The following is a 16,744-nucleotide window of genomic DNA, read 5'->3' on the forward strand; positions in this document are numbered from 1 at the left end:
ATCTACGTCAGGCGTATTGATGTGCAGATAAGTCATGCATTGAGGCAGCCTGTATCACGGGAGAGAAGCAAATCACCTGGCAAGAGCAGTAGCGAGTGCTGTTCCTCATGGTGGAGTACCGTTAAAACTAAAAAACATGCGCCAATGGCAGTTGCTTCAGCTCCTTCTCTGCCATGATCAAGTTGCTACACAGGTCCTCATCGTGGAGTCGTATCTTTTCCAGTGTACGTCAACAGGCATGTTGATGTGTTCCGCGACAAAGTGCAGTGGATCCATGCTTTGAGGCGGCCTGAATCACTGGAGAGAAGCCAATCACCTTGCAAGAGCAGTAGTGAGTGCGTGTGTAGTTCCTCGCCGTAGAGTAACGTAGAACATGCACAAGTGTAAGCTGCATGGCACCCTTCACATCTCGCTTCAGCTCGTTCTCTGCCATGATCAAGTTGCTACAGACCTTGCACGCTGATTCCATACACCACTGCCACAGGTTATGTCTGTCAGCTTGCGAGAGCAGTAGCAAGTGCGTGTGCAGTTCAGCTCCTTCTCTGCAGACCTTGCAAGCTGATTTCATACACCACTGCCACAGGCTATGTCTGTCAGCTAGCTACAGCAACAATATCCTCTTCATGAATGTTCAAAACTATTTTCTTGGGTCAAAATTAGCTCTCCACTGTCTACAACACAGCATGATCGCATGTGCATGGACAGGATCCGACTGCGATGCAGCTCTCCTGGAAGGAAGCAAAGTTCTCCTGTCGCCAATGCCATCGCTTGTCAGTGTCACTCAAGAAAAAATAAATTTCAATTTCAGAAGCTACGAATTCAACGCATTCCAGTCTGCTTCCACCAAGACTACTACAGGGCATCTGATTTGACAAGGTATATCAGTAGGACTTGGAAAAGTCACAGTAACGTTTGCAAGATCACTAGCCATTACAACAAGTATCAGAACATCAAAACAAACCTAGTGTAGATCCACAATTTCACATTCAACCCATCGATCTACAATTTTTAGGTTCCCTTTCCCGCCAGCTGGACATGCATGCATGCATGCATGCTCTCACCAGGCCGGGAGTCGTCAAATGCCGGTACTTGACGACTCCCTGGCTCTCACTTGTCAGCCAGCTCACACGTCTTGTCGTGCGCAGACGTCCAGCACACACGCGTGTCGAAATGTGTTTTTTGGCGGGTAGTCGGCAAAAAATTAAGTGAGGGTCCTTTTTGGCTTTAGTCCTTCGCATTTGAAAATCCAAGGTCCAGGAGGAGGATGACGTCCATGATCCAGGACGTAGAATAGTAGATCCACGTCATCTGGTCATGACGTCCACGTAGCTAGCTACGTAGCTTCTCGATCTCACTACAGTCAGTGATGTCATCAAGTGCCATGCTTGATTTCATTCATCATCAACATGATCACACAGTGAAAATCGAAAAAGCCTTGCTTGGAAATGGTTTCGGATGTTTTTGAATTATGTTGTCGTGATTATTCCAATGATTATGTCCACCATGGTCCATCCAATGAATGAGCTGCAATGCTCCTCAGGGAGACACCAATGTCAATGATCTGTCGGCCGGGTAGAAAAGCAGTGATGAAGACGATCCTGTTACTCATCTACCTAGCCTTGCTCTGCGGCTCGGCCTGGTGCGAAGACTTGTACCGAACGCTGGGAGTTTCTCGATCAGCGAATGCTGCTCAGATCAAGCGTGCTTACAGACAGCTAGCCAAAGAATGGTACGTTTTAGAAGTAGCTACCTCACTCCACCACACTACAATGCACGCATGGTCTACCCAGACAGCATGCATAATAAAAATATATAAATATAAAAACATATCCCTCCACCAGTGAATATATCACAACCGGAAAACCAGAAAATGATCTGTTGAGGTTATTGGTGTTGGGCGACCCCACACATTTTTGTCACGGCTTTGGACGTGGAGTCCCATGGACGTGAAACGTATTTTCAATCAAACAGGGTCTGAATTCAAGGTGCGTGATCATACTCTCAGGGCGGGAATTTTCAACTCTGTCCCCAGGCAGTGAAAAGACTGCTCCTCGTGGAAAGGAACAAATCTGCCACCCATCTGTGTTGGCGGCTTGAGTGTCAATTCAGTTTTCGTCTCGGCCTTTGATGAAATAAGAGGGCTTGCTGCCTGTAAAAAACACTCGATTTGATGTTGGCAAATTGGCAATGCACACATTTTTCTGAATATCAAGAAATTTGAAAACCCAACGCTTTTCTTTGGCCATTTTAGACCATAATTATGTGAGCACGATCATCACGTTTCTGCGTGATGCTGTCACTTGGACATGAGCCTCTTGCCGCAGTGTGAGCACGCCCTAACGCAATTAATATTTAGTACAATATCATGTAGCAAAATCCATATACTAAGTAAGACCTTGAAATAAATTTGTAACAACAGTAGATGATGCATTTAGGGTCCTACCCTGGACAGCTTCTGCTAAAAACCTTGCTTCGGAAGTCACGTTTGCTCATGCCTGCTCTATTCATTTCGCTTTTTCCAGGCACCCTGATAAGAACAAGGGCAGTGGTGCCCAGGAAAAGTTCATTCAGATCAACCAGGCGTATGAGGTAAGCAATATGCACTGCACGTGCATATTCTCTTTGGCGTCCGCATTTTGGGTCGGTGCAAAGAGTTTTGTTTTACAGTAAGCCTTGTGTCTCACAGGTTGGTCAGCTAGTGCCCCCCCCCCTCCCCCCCCCCCCCCCCCCCCTGCAAACCCGCACGCATGTGTGCACCATGTACCATGGATATGCCCGTCGCAAGATAAGCACACAGGTCTGCAAATGCACTGGATGTATCCTCACGTACACACACACACACACACACACACACACACACACACACACACACACCTTTTGACGCCCATCACCAAAGGCGATGATAGCGATGCTACAGCAGAAGAAAAGCCATAGCGACTTGTGTTGGGATTGCACCATTGAACAGCTTGCAAGACTGAAGAACTAACCGCCACTATTCAGCCTGGTCTACACCACACAGCTATGAAGTGGCTTTTTCTGGCCAGTGAATCCCTACTTTTTGGTCTCTGTACGCACACACACACACACACACACACACACACACACACACACACACACACACACACACACACACACACACACACACACACACACACACACACACACACACACTGAAACACTACTGAAAATAAGTTTACATTATACCAGCGAACAAACAGGTTTTCCTCTTTCTTCCTTTTTTTATTTCGCTTTGCCTAGGTGCTGAGCGATGAGCGGAAGAAGAAGAACTATGATATGTATGGTACAACAGATGGTGCCCCTCAGCGACAGCAGCATGACTTCCGTTTTCACGGACAGCGGGCACACGGCCGGCACCAGGAGTTCTTTGTTTTCCGCGACGCCAGAGGCCAGAGCTTCTTCTTCCACCGGCCACCCCAGCCCAGGTGAGGAGCTACGGCGAGGAGGATACGTTGCTTTGCCGCAAAGTGGCTAGGTGGTTGGCGCGATACTCACTTGCATCGTATGCTTGCATAGACGTATGCACACACTGCCCAGCTTGCCGACATTCGTCCAAAATCTGCCGGTGTTGTTTTTGATTCTAAATGTCTATGAGTGTACTACTTTGAAGGTGAATGTGCTTTGCCGCAGCAGCCACAGCAGCAACACGTTTCCGCCTGCAAAGACAGTGCCTGTAAGTGAGGATGTAACATCACGTGATCAAATCCTCTTGGAAACGTTCCCCCATTCAGTCCCTTTTTATCGGTAGTCTGAATGCACCCTGGCACGGGTCTTATTGTCGTCACATTGTCATCGGAGTGCATGCCGCTGTTGTATACTCTGTGCTTGATTGCAGTTGGCTTGATAGCAATTACTTGCTTTTGCTGGGAGCTGCCCTGGCCTTGATGCTCTTGATCCCGATGCAAGCTGGCCAGCAGGCACGAGACGGGCAGCAGCAGAACGGCCAGCGCCGGCCTCACGATCACCGTGCAGCGCATGGCACACATGCTGACGGGATTGCTGAAGCGTAAGTGTCACTGCCTCCTTATTTGTAAAACCCTTTCCCACGACCCACCCAACCCTGCATTAACACATACCTTACCCCCCCCCCCCCCCCCCATGGAGAGTCGAGACCCCTCTGTGAATAGGGTGTTTTATGGAGGCGTGCTCTCCATTTATAGCGCTATAGATGTGACGTGACATTGATGTACAATGGAGAGACTCTTCATGCATTCTGCTAAACGTTGTGACGTACTGTCAGACCTCGTTTATCCGGTCCTCGTTTAGCCGGATCCCTCCCCATCCGGAAGAAAATCGCTGGTTACCGATGTGCAGCATATGTTATGCATACAACATAACCGGACCTCGCGATCCGCATACCGGTGCATGATTTTGTGTACAAACTGGTTAAGATGTGTACAAAATGCTTTGCCGTATTCGGTTGCATGTGGCTGGCTAGCGCTTGCAGAAGCTAGTATCAAGGAGTTGTACAAGCAAATGAGGTCCTTGACCTGCTGGGTGTGTGCGGACAGCACTCAGTTGCATGCACTTGTCATTTTTCTCGCTTGTTTTACATACTGGGCACGCTAGTTGTACTGCATAGGACCTGTCTACATGTATGTATGATGTCACTGCTTTTGACATGCCACATGCATATACAGTACGTGTGTTCAGTTATCCGGTTACCTCGCCTATCCGGATGTTTTTGTGGAAAACAGATGTGTGCGGTTAAGCGAGGTCTGACTGTATTGCTTGGCAAAAGCTGGGGTTTCGTCCTCTTAACAACTGTGCACTTCACTTCTAATGTCCACTTATTGGTTAGCACAGCCATGAGCAATACTTTGAACTTCAGGCCCTTGATAATCAACAGACCAGGCCATATACTTTCACTACCCATCATTGGATAGGTACAGGCAAATGAGCTTGTACTCTTTGATCACTGACTTTGTCTCTTTATCGGGGACTCGACATCTTTCCTGGTGTTTCCATTTGCTGGTATGTATATTCACCCGATCAAAAAACAGGCGAAACACGTGTGTGGTCCCATGCGTAGGTGCACATCTGTCTCCAACAAAACAGTTTTGTCTTCATTGCTTATCTCTTCCTCACAGGCAATGCACACGCCTTGATGAGGCCAGCTTCGAGTCGTTTCGAATGCTTCCGCCCGGCCACATTGTTTTCTTGCTTCTAGTTGATAAGGACCCAACGTTGGAGAAGAACACTCCGGACTCGGCGGTGATAAGCTCTTTTCTCGGTGCGACTTCGCATTATCACGGGTACGTGCTAGTTCACGCTGGGCAAGATATGTGTTGGGACATGACCGCGTCTGCATGTGTCTTTGGCGGTGTATTGTTTTCATGTGCGTTGTTTCAGTGGTCTAAACTCAGTGATTTTAGCTGCCATTGCATGTCATCCGTACACATTTTGTGGACGAAATGAGTGCTGTCAAGAAACCTTTGGTGCTTTGCAGATCTAAAAACAGTGCAACATCCATTTTTTCGTTCTGCGGGTTTATACTCACTGTGTACAAACTTTATCATTGTGTCCCCAGTCTAGTGGACAAGAGAATGAATGTCATTCTGGCGTTGCCTGTTTGGCCGAGTGTGCAGTTACCTTTCTATGTGTTCTCCTCTTTCTTTTTTTGGTGTTCAGTAATCAACGCTATCGCTTTATGTACTTAGTGCTCTCAGAGCATGGAGACTGGTGCGATGAGCTCGTTAGTTTGCTGGACCCATCCTGCTTTGAAGATGACGATCAGCTGGAATGGCAAGCAGGTGTTGTGCTCGCTCTAAATCTCCACCGCCGCTATCTCAGCGTATTCAAGCCCATTGAGGAGTCGCAGTTGCGCGCCGAGGACGACAGTGTGAATGATTTCTTGGGCGTGAGCTCTCCCGACTGGCAAGCTGGGCTCGACTCGCCTAGCGCTGGTCACGCTGCGGCCGAACGCCTGTCTCAGGACCTCCGTAGCCGCCTGCCGCTCTGGATGGACCGGCACAGCGATGGCAGTATTCCTCGCCTGCATGTCGACAAGTGGCCAGTCTTTGTCAGCTAGCATCGATGCTAGGCATTCTCGTCTTGTGTGGTGTTATCTTGAGCTTCCAGACCTATTGTTTTTCACTAACTTACTCCACTCTCCATGATAGGTGCTGCTGGCCAGCCGTTGTGAATTTTTTTAAACCTGTAATAATTATTTCCCACTGTCAATGAGCAGCTCAGTTAAGGGGAGTATTGTCTGCTCACATTTTCGGACGAGTCGTTTCAAAGTGAAGGCCCATTGCGGTATCTGATTAACAGTGATTATTGGAGACATTGAATTGCTACCACATTTGGTTCTTTTCATGGTGCCTCGCCCCTGTAATAGTGTGACCGAGAAGGGATTGAAGTTTGGCAGAGCTAGCGTGGAGCTTCCGAATCATACAGACCCCAACGTGTACTTCGTGTGGTTCCCAGCAGGGAGCACTACCCCCTGCATGGTTTTCAGTAGAAGTCATACCTGAATGGTTGGGGTATGACTGCCCGGAAAACTACGATCATGTAGCCAGCTCCCGTTGTTTGGTCAAGTAAAGCTGGCATTTGTTGTCAGACCACGTGCCTAAACAACAGACATGTATGGCACATTGTTGCAAGTCCGAGAAACCTTGGAATGACTGACGAGCCTCGGTTCAAAGTGTGTGTGCTGCTAGATATACAGAAGTTTCATGTACGGATTTTCAACTTTAGACACGACTTTACAGTATGTGTCTCTTGCTCAGCTTGCTGACATGCAAGTACCGGTACATTGTAATTTTGTATGTTAAATTGTTTTTACCGGTAGTTGCACATGGATGGGCCCGTGTACTTCTTGCAAAATTTAAATAATACCGGTAGCAAGAGTTATGAACTCTTGCTACCGGTAGGTCAAAACAATAATACTGTAAAGCAGGGAGTACATGTATGTAGTAGGGTATTGGGCTTTAGGCAGGGAGCGGGAATTATAAATCAAGGCTGTCAAGTGCACATTTTCATCCTGCACTGGCACGTATTGTGTACAAGCAGTACATGCATCGATATCGGTTCAACATCGTATTTCATTGTATACGCGCGCCGAAGTCGCTTCACAGGCAGAAAATCGACAGGGGGGGGGGGGGGGAGGAGGAATTAGAGAGGGAGGTACAATACTACATGTACAAAGAAACTACAAATAAGCCAGGGTTCCCATTCTGACATCGATTCGATCGGGTATTCGCACACTACTGTGAAATGGTATTCCATAGCACATCACCCCTTTCCGCACCGACAAACACAGAAACAGTGAGAACAGCCGAAATTGGTTCGCAAAATCGAACAGTTCCAATTCAAAGTGGAAGGTTAATGATAACTAGGCAGACAGCGGAGTAGAATAGAATGAAGCATGAACAAATAAACACCAAAAAATCAAAAAAACATGCTGATGGCAGTCAACTAGTACCAGAATGCCAGCAGAAAATATAGAATAAAATCGCACGAAGCTCCAATGCTTCTCGAATCTCGGTCTAAGCAAAACTTTTCTTCCATCCGAGTATTATGTCAGCACTCTGTACAAGGTTGAATGGTGCAAATGACAGTTGCAACCTACAAACAGGATCGCAATTACAAGATCTGCACAGTTTATGGGGCAAGAGACAACTGCGTCCCTTGAAAGGTATTCCTTTATGATCCAGTAGAGAAGAGGTAAGCAAGAGAACCGGCAGCTGCTGTCGATGTGACATAGTTGCTGCAAGGAACACAAAGAACACAAGTAACAGAATAGTGTAAAACATAAATACAGGATGAACAAAACAATCGCAGTACGCAACCGTGATACCGCAAAAGCCCGTAATTAGGCCCTGGGCAGAAAGGTCAGTGAAGGCCAAAACATGGGCATCAATTTGGGCCCGGGGTTATTTCGGAGAACTTATTTTCACATCATGCCGTACGGCCGGATGTACAGGTTAGCACAGTGTACTGTACACTAAGTTATACTACAGTAACAAGCATGCACTACACTGTGTACTGGACCCGTGCTTTCGCCAATGGGCATTTACATGGAGGTGGGCTAGAAAATGGGACAAGAGTGCTGACACCCGGCACCTGGGTGTGTACACGGGTGGGCGTTAACCATTTCTGTGCTGACCCCTTTTACTCCAGCAAACTGCCCTCGGCTTCTTGTTCCAGTTCAGCCGATTTTCACGATTAAACCTGCACTGCAAAGCTGAGATCCATGTGCTTTCCTTGGTGTACATTACGCATGCGTTGTGGCAAAGGGAAATCCCCTGGCAAACGCATGAACAAAAAATTCACGATCGCTCGGTGCCGTTCACTCTGCAGCCGCTCTGTCAATCCTTCTCCTATAAGAACTTTATATCCCTGGAAAGCTGAGCTCAAGACCTTCTAACGAGTTACGGAAGCCTGCACACTGATCTATGCCCCGCACCATACTGCGCAAATCTCATTACGTCTATAAACATCATTAGTCGTTTGATTTACAGCACGCATGGCGTATATCATTTGCATCAAAAGGGTTAATAAGGGCCTTTACGGCACCCCAACACAATAGGCAAGGTTAGCAGAATGAATGTGCGAAGAAACATCGGAAAGCAGGTCCATTTGAGCCACAGGACAGATTTTTAAAAGACAGTGTTGCAAAAAACGCCCCGATTATGGCCATGTGAGTGACAGTGCGGTGTGCAATTGTCCAAGCCTCCCAATAGACATGGAACAGAGCAACTACGACACGACACATGTTTTGCAAAACAGACGCCACAGTCGAGCGCATAAGAAAAATGTACTCGAATACAAAAACTCAAAAGACACCCGCACGTTCCAATGCATCAACAGAAGCACAGTGGATATAGACTTTTCCCCTTCTCACCTCCCTCAGAATAATCAACTGTTGTTACATGGATGAGGCTACCGGTAGGTACATTATTTCAAAAGGCAAAAGACTTACGCGTAGGGAGAGAACGACCGGAGCAAGTAGAAAACAGCGATGAGCAAGAACAGGAAAAGGGTGTTGTTGTAGAAGATGGAGAAGAGAGTCGCCTCGTTGTCAGCAACTTCGCTCTTGCGGTAGTCAATTCTACAAGAGATACAAGCAATGTGCTAAGCATTAGTCTGAGACAAACGTCATGTTTTCAAACAACCTGAAATGGCCAATTCATACGCTGCACTCACTCTCAGCGAATATGATGAATACGTTTCTAAGAATACTGAGTTGGACAGGAAGACCAATGGTTTATTGTTTGTATTGCTGCTTCCAGCACAGATCATCGCAAGAGACACTTCATCTTTCTCCTACATAGAAGCATAATGTAAAGCGGAGCCCAAAAAGCGAAGGGCCAACACAGCCCAAAATTACGGATACAGCATACAAACTCCTCGTTGACAGGCAGAGTTTGCTTCACACGGCGATGCCATGCTCCCCCCCCCCCCCCTCGCACATAGGCGCAGCACCTCACCTCTTGTCCTTCTCCTGTCGGCTGAGCTTCTTGCCCTCTGCTGACTCAGACAGCTGCTTGGTGACCTCACGAGTGACGGCATCCTTGCGCTTGTTTGCAATTCTGGACAAGAGAACACGACATCCAGCAGAGTACACATTTCAGCACAATGCCCATTGCGAAAGCAAGGTTCTACTATTCGTAAAATGCTGCATCCAAACAAAGCCAAACTTCGCTGTTGAGCAACAATATCCTGTAGCTCGTACCACACTTGGTGGCTGGAATACAATAACTCCCCATCACATAAGCAGGATGAATCAACAAAGACCAGCCTATGCCAACTACCGTAAAGTCGCGGATAAAAGCCGGGTTTGCATACAAGCACATCGCGGATAGAAGCCTGAAAATGAAACGGGTCAAATGCATGTAAGCCTGGCTTCTATGAAAGCGCGGATCGGGTAGGTCAAGAGTGCATGCGCTATGTACGGTGCATAGTAAAACTGCCGCCATACCGGTATATCTACGCGTGTCGCGCATAGACGCCTGGCAAAAATATCAGTGGTGCATATAAGCATGGTTTGCATACAAGCCTGATGCAGAAAGCGGCTTATAAGCCTGGCTTTTATCCGCGACTTTACGGTATTCGACATGCATTTCAAAAGCAAAAAGTAATACCCGAAGTCGACTATGATTGTACAGATTGAGGAATAATATGACCACGCCAACTACTAGCATTATATGCAATGAAAGCTTCCTAGCTGATCCACATGAAAAAAGAAGAAAAAAGCTTCATAGAACACAGCTCCTAACACCAAGAAGCTCAGAACATTTTTGATTTCAGAAACGGTACAAAGGGTCTTGTGTCTGACACAGTTCTAAAATGGGGCAAGGGGCACATTCTGTATGATAAATGTGCAATTTGGAATAGGAGGAGGGACGCGACTGAATTAAGAACTGTTGTACCGCTACGATCTAGTAGTATGGCATTTTGCTCTAGTATGCACAACAAAGCTAGCTCGATAATGCAACTTTTTCACCTGGCACATCATTGGCCTGGTGAAATCTCCAGACTATTATAGGGGGCTATGCACAGACCCCATTAGGTGTTTGCATGTGCACATGTAAAGAAAACAAGGTGCCAAAAGGCACCACAGAAACGATACCAACCCATGTCCAATGGCTTGAGTAGGCATGGGGTACATGTATGTACTCTACTTCTAATTCTAATTGATACTTCTTTCCTCAGGGTCTTGTGTAACAGACAATTCCCATAAGGTAATTGTTACAATCTTCTTTAATGTAATTGATTGACCTCTCGGAAACCCAAGACCTTAACAGTCAGATTGCAAATGTTCACGTTACATATACTACACTAAATACATGTATGCATGACCCGTCGCAAACAATGATATTCGTTCGCGATGTCCAACAATACAGGGGTAATCTTTGGTACGAATATAGTAATTGCACTTTTGAAAATATGGAATTTGAAGAAACTACGCCTCAACAACAGTTGTGAAATATTTCTATGATCATCACACTGAAGAATCATGATACACAACTGCACAGCAGGCGCCATCATGATTTACGACATAAGATACGCAAGTGATCAACAAAGTGTTTCTTACTTGTGCTTCATTGTGAATTTGACTTTCATGTACGCTTGAGCAACCAAATACGTATCAACTAGGGTCATGATCACGAACAATGCAGCGGAGATCATGTCGAAAACATCCATATGGTGGATGCGGATAAACAGCCCTGCACAAAACACAGCACAACAACTGCTTAGAGTGCTGTGCTGGCGAAAACAATCAGGGCAGATTTCCACTAACATAGAGGAATTGCGGAGACGAAAAACGCATTCACATAAAACAGAGCTGATGTTGTTTTCGACACCTGTCGGCTGTAGTCTCTTAGGAGTCGTTCCTCCTCCTTGGTCAGCTTCTCCTTTCCAATGGCAGGCATTTTCACGGGCTAGTGACAAACTCTTCAAAACAACTACCCAACGCAAACAAACTGTGTCAGTGGATTGCTTTGAACAAAAGCAAGTGGAATTATTTTGGACGTCAACTCAAGGGGACACGTCGATCGCCGGGCGCCATATTTACCCGAAGCGCGCAAGTTCGCGCCCCTGCAGCTGGTTGCGTCGATCAAGCAGGGGTACTGAATCTGCTGATTGATATGCAAACCCACCGCACAAAACTCAGGTTGCTTGCGTTGAGTACATGCATACAAAATCGGCCGCATTATCAGAACTGAGAAAGAAAGATTTGCTATTTTGTGAAGTGCTGAGTTTGAGTATTTCCAGTCTCGTTGAGTGATCAACTCTCCTAAATATTGACGAAGGTGTTCTGAAGAGCTTCTGTTAGGTTTCATCATGTCTACTGATGTGATGTTCGGTCCTCAGTGGTAAGTTTACTGCAGCGCGGACACAATTTTTCGGTTTCACATTATGGAATAATTCAAATACGATATACTTCATAGGGCATTGTGTTCGATTGAAAGCCATCAAAAACGAATCGTATGATTTTCATGAGCATGTGGTCGTCTGTGTTCTCTGCACTGGTGCGCTTGGTGTGTGAAAAGGATCCGCGACCTTTCCAATGCCGGCAATGGCCCCAATGCCCAGAGCCCAATGTCTGGTGGAGCTGGTCAGGGTCTTGGCCAAGCCCAGCAGCCGCCAGTGTTATCGAGGCCCATACTGGCTGAACAGCGGTATGGCAAAGAGGAGATGCTTGCGCTGCACTCCATCCAAGCTGCGCAGCCTCCCGAGGCCGTCGAGTTCTCCAGCTTATTCAGAGACAAACCAATCGATCCCATCAACCTCACTGCTGTCACCGAGGAAGAACAGGTAAGTTTCGCCATTCAGTGTGAATGGACTTACTCAAGCAAAACGGCGTCTCAGAGGTCCTGTAATGTGCCTTGTGTTTTCCAGTTTCTGAACAAAGCAGCAATCCATGCATGCAAGCCATGAGCAAGTTAGTTGGGTCATACTTGGTAGTGCCCAGCAATCACAAATTGTCCTGTGCGAAAACTTGTCATTTATTTAAATCCTGTACATTCATGAACATTAAATTTGAACTCTTGCAATAATAAAAAAGGAGAATGACAAAATGTTACCAGTTCTGACAAACTGTCCACCAACGTAACCAGATCTTATACAGTCAGCGAGTGCGACACAATGGCACAAAACTGACGAGGAGTACTGAGCTGTCCCTGCGGGAATTTGCGGAAAAAATCCTCGAAAACTTGCGCAAGAAATTGCGACAGAAAACAACAAAAAATGCGGCGAAAAGTGCGGAACTTGCCAGGAACTCGCGGAATTATTGGCAGAAAATTGCGGATTTGGGCCAAATCACGAAATTTGTTGTATCCTTAGAATCGCTATTTGCGTACTGTGGAAATAACCTACGTACAGGATCATGGAAAGCACTGTATACTGCGTGAAAAGTGCAGAAAAATGTAAAAAGAAGTGCAGAAAACAACAAAAAAACGCGGAAATCGCGGATTTTTCAGAAAATCGCTTGTTTGGGCCAAAATCGTGAATTTGTTGCGTCCGTGGAATGGCGATTTCCTGGAGGGACAGACTGAGACATTCGGCGACCTGACACCTAGCTCCAACACTTCTCCAAGGCGCAAACCAACAACCTTCTAACTTGGAAGGCTCAGGTTCGGAAAGGTCCAAGAGGGGAAGGAAAGCGGAAAGAAGAAGAGCACGAGCTACGCCCCACGGCAACGCTTGGAGAAGTGTTGGAGCTAGGTGTCAGGTCACGGAATGTCTGAGTACTCCTTGTAAGTTTTGTGCCATTTTGTCGCATTCGCTGACTGTATAAGATGTGGTTACGTTGGTTGACAGTTTGTCAGAACTCGTAACATTTTGTCCTTCTCCTTTTTTTTAATCATAATTAAATAGGCTCACCATCCGAGTTCAATCTTGCAATAATGAATCGTTCGTGTTGATGCCTGTGTAAAAAACATGACCTATGATATGAGCCAGGTCATTTCAGTTCGGAGTGTGGTACTATACTGTAAAAGCCATTATTCTAACGAGGCGCATATATAACGATTTCCCGAAATTGACTAGTTTACGTGTACCAAAGTCCAAAGGTAACGATTCTCACTCATTCTTAATGCTCAATAGGACAGTATATGTATCGATTCTGTGTAACGATTTCTATTTTAACGACAGATTTCTCCTCGTTAACTCGTTAAAGTTAGCACTTCGTTATATATACCGTATGTCCGCACCTTTAAAGCCATGGCGGTATATTCGATTATAAAGCCAGTCTCAGTTATAAAGCCATGGGCTTCGTAAATGAAATGACATTTGAAGTGTGTTTTGTAAAAATGAAGGAATAAGTACTATACTAACAAACTTACAGCCCAGCAGGAAGGGTGTACAAGTGGATTTAGATTGAAATTTCTGTGTGGACTGACTTTTATGGCATGGCGTAGTGGGTGAGTCATTTTGCATCTAAAATATCTAGAAAAGCAGCGGTTTTCCGAATATAAGGCCATGACTTTAAAGGGGAAGTTAAGGCAAAAATCAAAATTTCACCAGTTGGGGTGTTCGGGGTGCTGAGTCGAATGGTCGTGGTCCGAGGAAGCTGAGACGCTCCCTTCCTACTTAATTCCCAATCGAATTCGCGCACTTCCACCAAAACTGGGTGACTGCACCCTACTAGATGGGGATTTGTATGTAAAATGTCACTAAAAGCGCCGTTTCGTTCTTATAAAAGCACGGATGACCGCGATTGGCCCTTGTTGTACTCTTTTGGACGCGGAGTCGACTGGTTTTGGTGCTCCTGCGTACACCAGTCACCTGGTCACCGTGCCTGCAGGGTACAACTTACTAGCCTTTTTTGGGTGCAGTCCTGTCACTGGAGTTGAACTCGAGTTGAACCTTGGTGTGAAAGTTGTCGCCTGCTGGCGTGGTGACCAGGTGATTTGGGCACCCAGGAGCACGTGACTGCTTGTTCAACCATGTTCGATTGGGAATAAAGAAGGAACGCTGCATCGCAGCCTTTTCGGACCAAAACCAGTCGACTCAGCGTCCAAAAGACTACAACATATGGGCCATCTAGTAGGGCGCAGTCACCCAGTTTCGGTGGAAGTGCGCGAGTTCGATTGGGATTCAAGTAGGAAGGGAGCGTCTCAGCTTTCTCGGACCAAGACCATTCGACTCAGCACCCCGAAGACTACAACTGGTGAAATTTTGATTTTTGCCTTAACTTCCCCTTTAAAGGCGCTGACACACGGTATGGCTTTTACAGTACTTCGAAGAAATAGTTTGTCGTCACGGCAGAGTATTGGACACAGATGTAACAGGGGCGTCGGAACCGGTGCGGTATGCGGCCAAAGACGCACTTTAATAATTTCATCTTGAGAATTTTGAAGCAATTGAATATGGGCTATTTGGGCCCAAATTTTCTAATTTGTCCGACTCCCCCCGGCCTCTTCATTGCCGCACTAAGGTGGAACACATTCCAGCACCCCTGCTGAGGTCTATGTGGGCCCAATTTTCCAAATTTTTCTGGGGACTCCCCTTCCCCCCCCCCCCCCCCCCCCGCCTCTTCATAGCCGCACCAAGGTCGAATACGTTCCGGTGTCCCTGTGTAATCAGAGGTATTTATTGTCGTGGGCCGCGCTCACTTGTTGGGTAGCCTGGAACCATGTGCTCAGGCGATGCTCCTTTCTGGCCTGCATGTATGCCAGTGTCCAATTGGTGAGTGTTGCCATAGTTCATTGCAGACTGCATCAGAGCTGGTGCTGCCTGGCTCTTTAGTTTTGAGTGTAAAGCAATGCCTTTCCTTTCCTTAGCCCTTTCTCGCTTCTGGGGCGGCGCAGTGTACTCGTGCCACTGATCTGCAAGTTCTTTGTATTTGCTTCTTGCTGCCTTGGAAGTTCGTAGATTAAAGATATACTTTTGGAACTGAAATGTGAAATGTGTAGCCTACAGTACAGTAGTGTGTTTTGTTCATAAGTTCGAGGGAGTTGAAAAGTCTGAAGGAAAAATATTGACTGTGGCCACTAGGACTGGAACCAGGCACCCCGCTTACGGCCAGGAATGCTACATGTTGTGTTCGTTTTGTTACTTCTGTTTTGCAGAAACTAATCGGAGCAACAGTCAACAGCGAGGTGGCCATTCGCATGAACCGGGGTGGCAGCACTAGTGGCCCTCCGCCGGTCAGTTCTGTTCGCGGTGGCCGCGGCGGCAGTCGCGGTGGTGGTCGTGGAGGTAAGCTTGGAGACTAGGTACATGATTGTACAGTGTAGTGGCGTACTTGCTCCTGGTGAAAAGCAGCATGTTCCTTTGTTGCTTCTTTGTTGGCCTGGTGCACGTCGTGTACGCCTATGAAGTGTGCTACGCTGGCGTGAGGTGTCACCCAGTTGGACATGTGCCTGTTTGGAACCCTTTCGAGTCCGTAAGAGAGTCTCCACTGAGTTAAATACTTCCACGCGCACCTACACCTATTGCTTATCTTCACTTTCACCTTTATTCTCTCTCTGTGTCTCTTTGTCTCTCTGTGTGTGTGTCTCTCTCTCTGTCTCTCTCTCTGTCTCTCTCTCTCTCTCTCTCTCTCTCTCTCTCTCTCTCTCTCTCTCTCTCTCTCTCTCTCTCTCTCTCTCTCTCTCTCTCTCTCTCTCTCTCTCTCTCTCTCTCTCTCTCTCGCTCTCTCGCTCTCTCGCTCTCTCGCTCTCTCGCTCTCTCGCTCTCTCGCTCTCTCTCTCTCTCTCTCTCTCTCTCTCTCTCTCTCTCTCTCTCTCTCTCTGTGGTTTGTTGTGGTGTTACAGGTCGAGTGGGAAGTTATGGTCGACATGATGAAGCAGATCGGGATCGCGATGACGAGTTTGGTGGTCGGGGGTACACCAATCGGGACAGGCCAGCAGGTCCAATTCGAAAAGGTGATGGGCGTGGCTTTGAAATGCGGCGGGGCGAAGGTGATCGTCTGGGTGGTACTGACGATGACTTCGGTGGGGGAGAAGGTAGCAGTGGCAAGAGTTATTCGCGGCCAGGTTGGAATATTGACCGGACGCCTGATCGATTCCGTGAGGCGGAGCATGGAAAAGAGCAGGCGTTCGACCGAAGTAGTGACCGTGGTCGTGGTGGCGGTGGTGCGCCTGATGGTGGCAAATCTGAGCGAGGCGGGTTCAGCAGCGATCGTCCGTATGATCGGAATTATGACAGGTAAGGCATTCTGCTTAGAATCGACTTTCCACGTGGTTTTCTGATGTAGGAAAGCCTGTAGATACGTATCAGGCCTATTGGGTCTATTGTGTGTTGATATGTTCTCTTTTGACCAGATTGT

At 47.0% G+C, this 16,744-nt stretch overlaps 3 protein-coding genes across 7 annotated transcripts in view; 2 read left to right on the top strand and 1 right to left on the bottom strand.

The window, feature by feature from the left end:
- The first annotated feature begins 1,428 nt into the window (after nt 1–1,428).
- LOC135818212 (dnaJ homolog subfamily C member 16-like) lies at nt 1,429–6,336 on the top strand. The gene is made up of 6 exons (XM_065331565.1): nt 1,429–1,729; nt 2,523–2,589; nt 3,259–3,443; nt 3,854–4,024; nt 5,109–5,273; nt 5,650–6,336. The coding sequence occupies exons 1-6, from the start codon at nt 1,530–1,532 to the stop codon at nt 6,047–6,049; spliced, it is 1,188 nt and encodes a 395-aa protein (XP_065187637.1). The 5' UTR covers nt 1,429–1,529; the 3' UTR covers nt 6,050–6,336.
- A 967-nt stretch (nt 6,337–7,303) lies between these two features.
- Nucleotides 7,304–11,480, bottom strand: LOC135818214 (translocon-associated protein subunit gamma-like). Its single transcript, XM_065331572.1, has 5 exons — nt 11,267–11,480; nt 11,060–11,192; nt 9,453–9,554; nt 8,945–9,073; nt 7,304–7,729 (listed from the first exon to the last, which is right to left on the bottom strand). Exons 1-5 carry the CDS (start codon nt 11,397–11,399, stop codon nt 7,666–7,668), a joined length of 561 nt encoding a protein of 186 aa, XP_065187644.1. The 5' UTR covers nt 11,400–11,480; the 3' UTR covers nt 7,304–7,665.
- A 177-nt stretch (nt 11,481–11,657) lies between these two features.
- LOC135818213 (GRB10-interacting GYF protein 2-like) overlaps nt 11,658–16,744 on the top strand; it is a 30,707-nt gene continuing 25,620 nt past the window's right edge. For 2 of the 5 annotated variants that reach the window (XM_065331570.1, XM_065331571.1), the window contains exons 1-4: nt 11,658–11,843; nt 12,021–12,285; nt 15,543–15,672; nt 16,230–16,623. In XM_065331570.1, coding sequence (XP_065187642.1) covers nt 11,812–11,843; nt 12,021–12,285; nt 15,543–15,672; nt 16,230–16,623 — 821 coding nt within the window. In that variant the 5' untranslated portion in view covers nt 11,658–11,811. The remainder of the gene's footprint in view (nt 11,844–12,020; nt 12,286–15,542; nt 15,673–16,229; nt 16,624–16,744) is intronic. The other 3 variants (XM_065331567.1, XM_065331568.1, XM_065331569.1) reach the window with 2 other exon arrangements.

The sequence above is a fragment of the Sycon ciliatum genome, chromosome 5, assembly GCF_964019385.1.
Source record: "Sycon ciliatum chromosome 5, ocSycCili1.1, whole genome shotgun sequence".
In the NCBI taxonomy this organism is placed as follows: Eukaryota; Metazoa; Porifera; class Calcarea; order Leucosolenida; family Sycettidae; genus Sycon; species Sycon ciliatum.

Bases quoted from the DNA above. Each gene is read 5' to 3' on its own strand.
- LOC135818212 (XM_065331565.1), top strand. From the start codon at position 1,530: ATGCTCCTCAGGGAGACACCAATGTCAATGATCTGTCGGCCGGGTAGA. The intron at 1,730-2,522 runs GTACGTTTTAGA...CGCTTTTTCCAG, and splicing joins AGACAGCTAGCCAAAGAATG to GCACCCTGATAAGAACAAGG. The intron at 4,025-5,108 runs GTAAGTGTCACT...TCTTCCTCACAG, and splicing joins GCTGACGGGATTGCTGAAGC to GCAATGCACACGCCTTGATG.
- LOC135818214 (XM_065331572.1), bottom strand. From the start codon at position 11,399: ATGCCTGCCATTGGAAAGGAGAAGCTGACCAAGGAGGAGGAACGACTC. The intron at 11,193-11,266 runs GTTAGTGGAAAT...TGTTTTGTGCAG, and splicing joins CGTCTCCGCAATTCCTCTAT to GGCTGTTTATCCGCATCCAC. The intron at 9,555-11,059 runs GTAAGAAACACT...TCTCTTGTCCAG, and splicing joins AAATTCACAATGAAGCACAA to AATTGCAAACAAGCGCAAGG.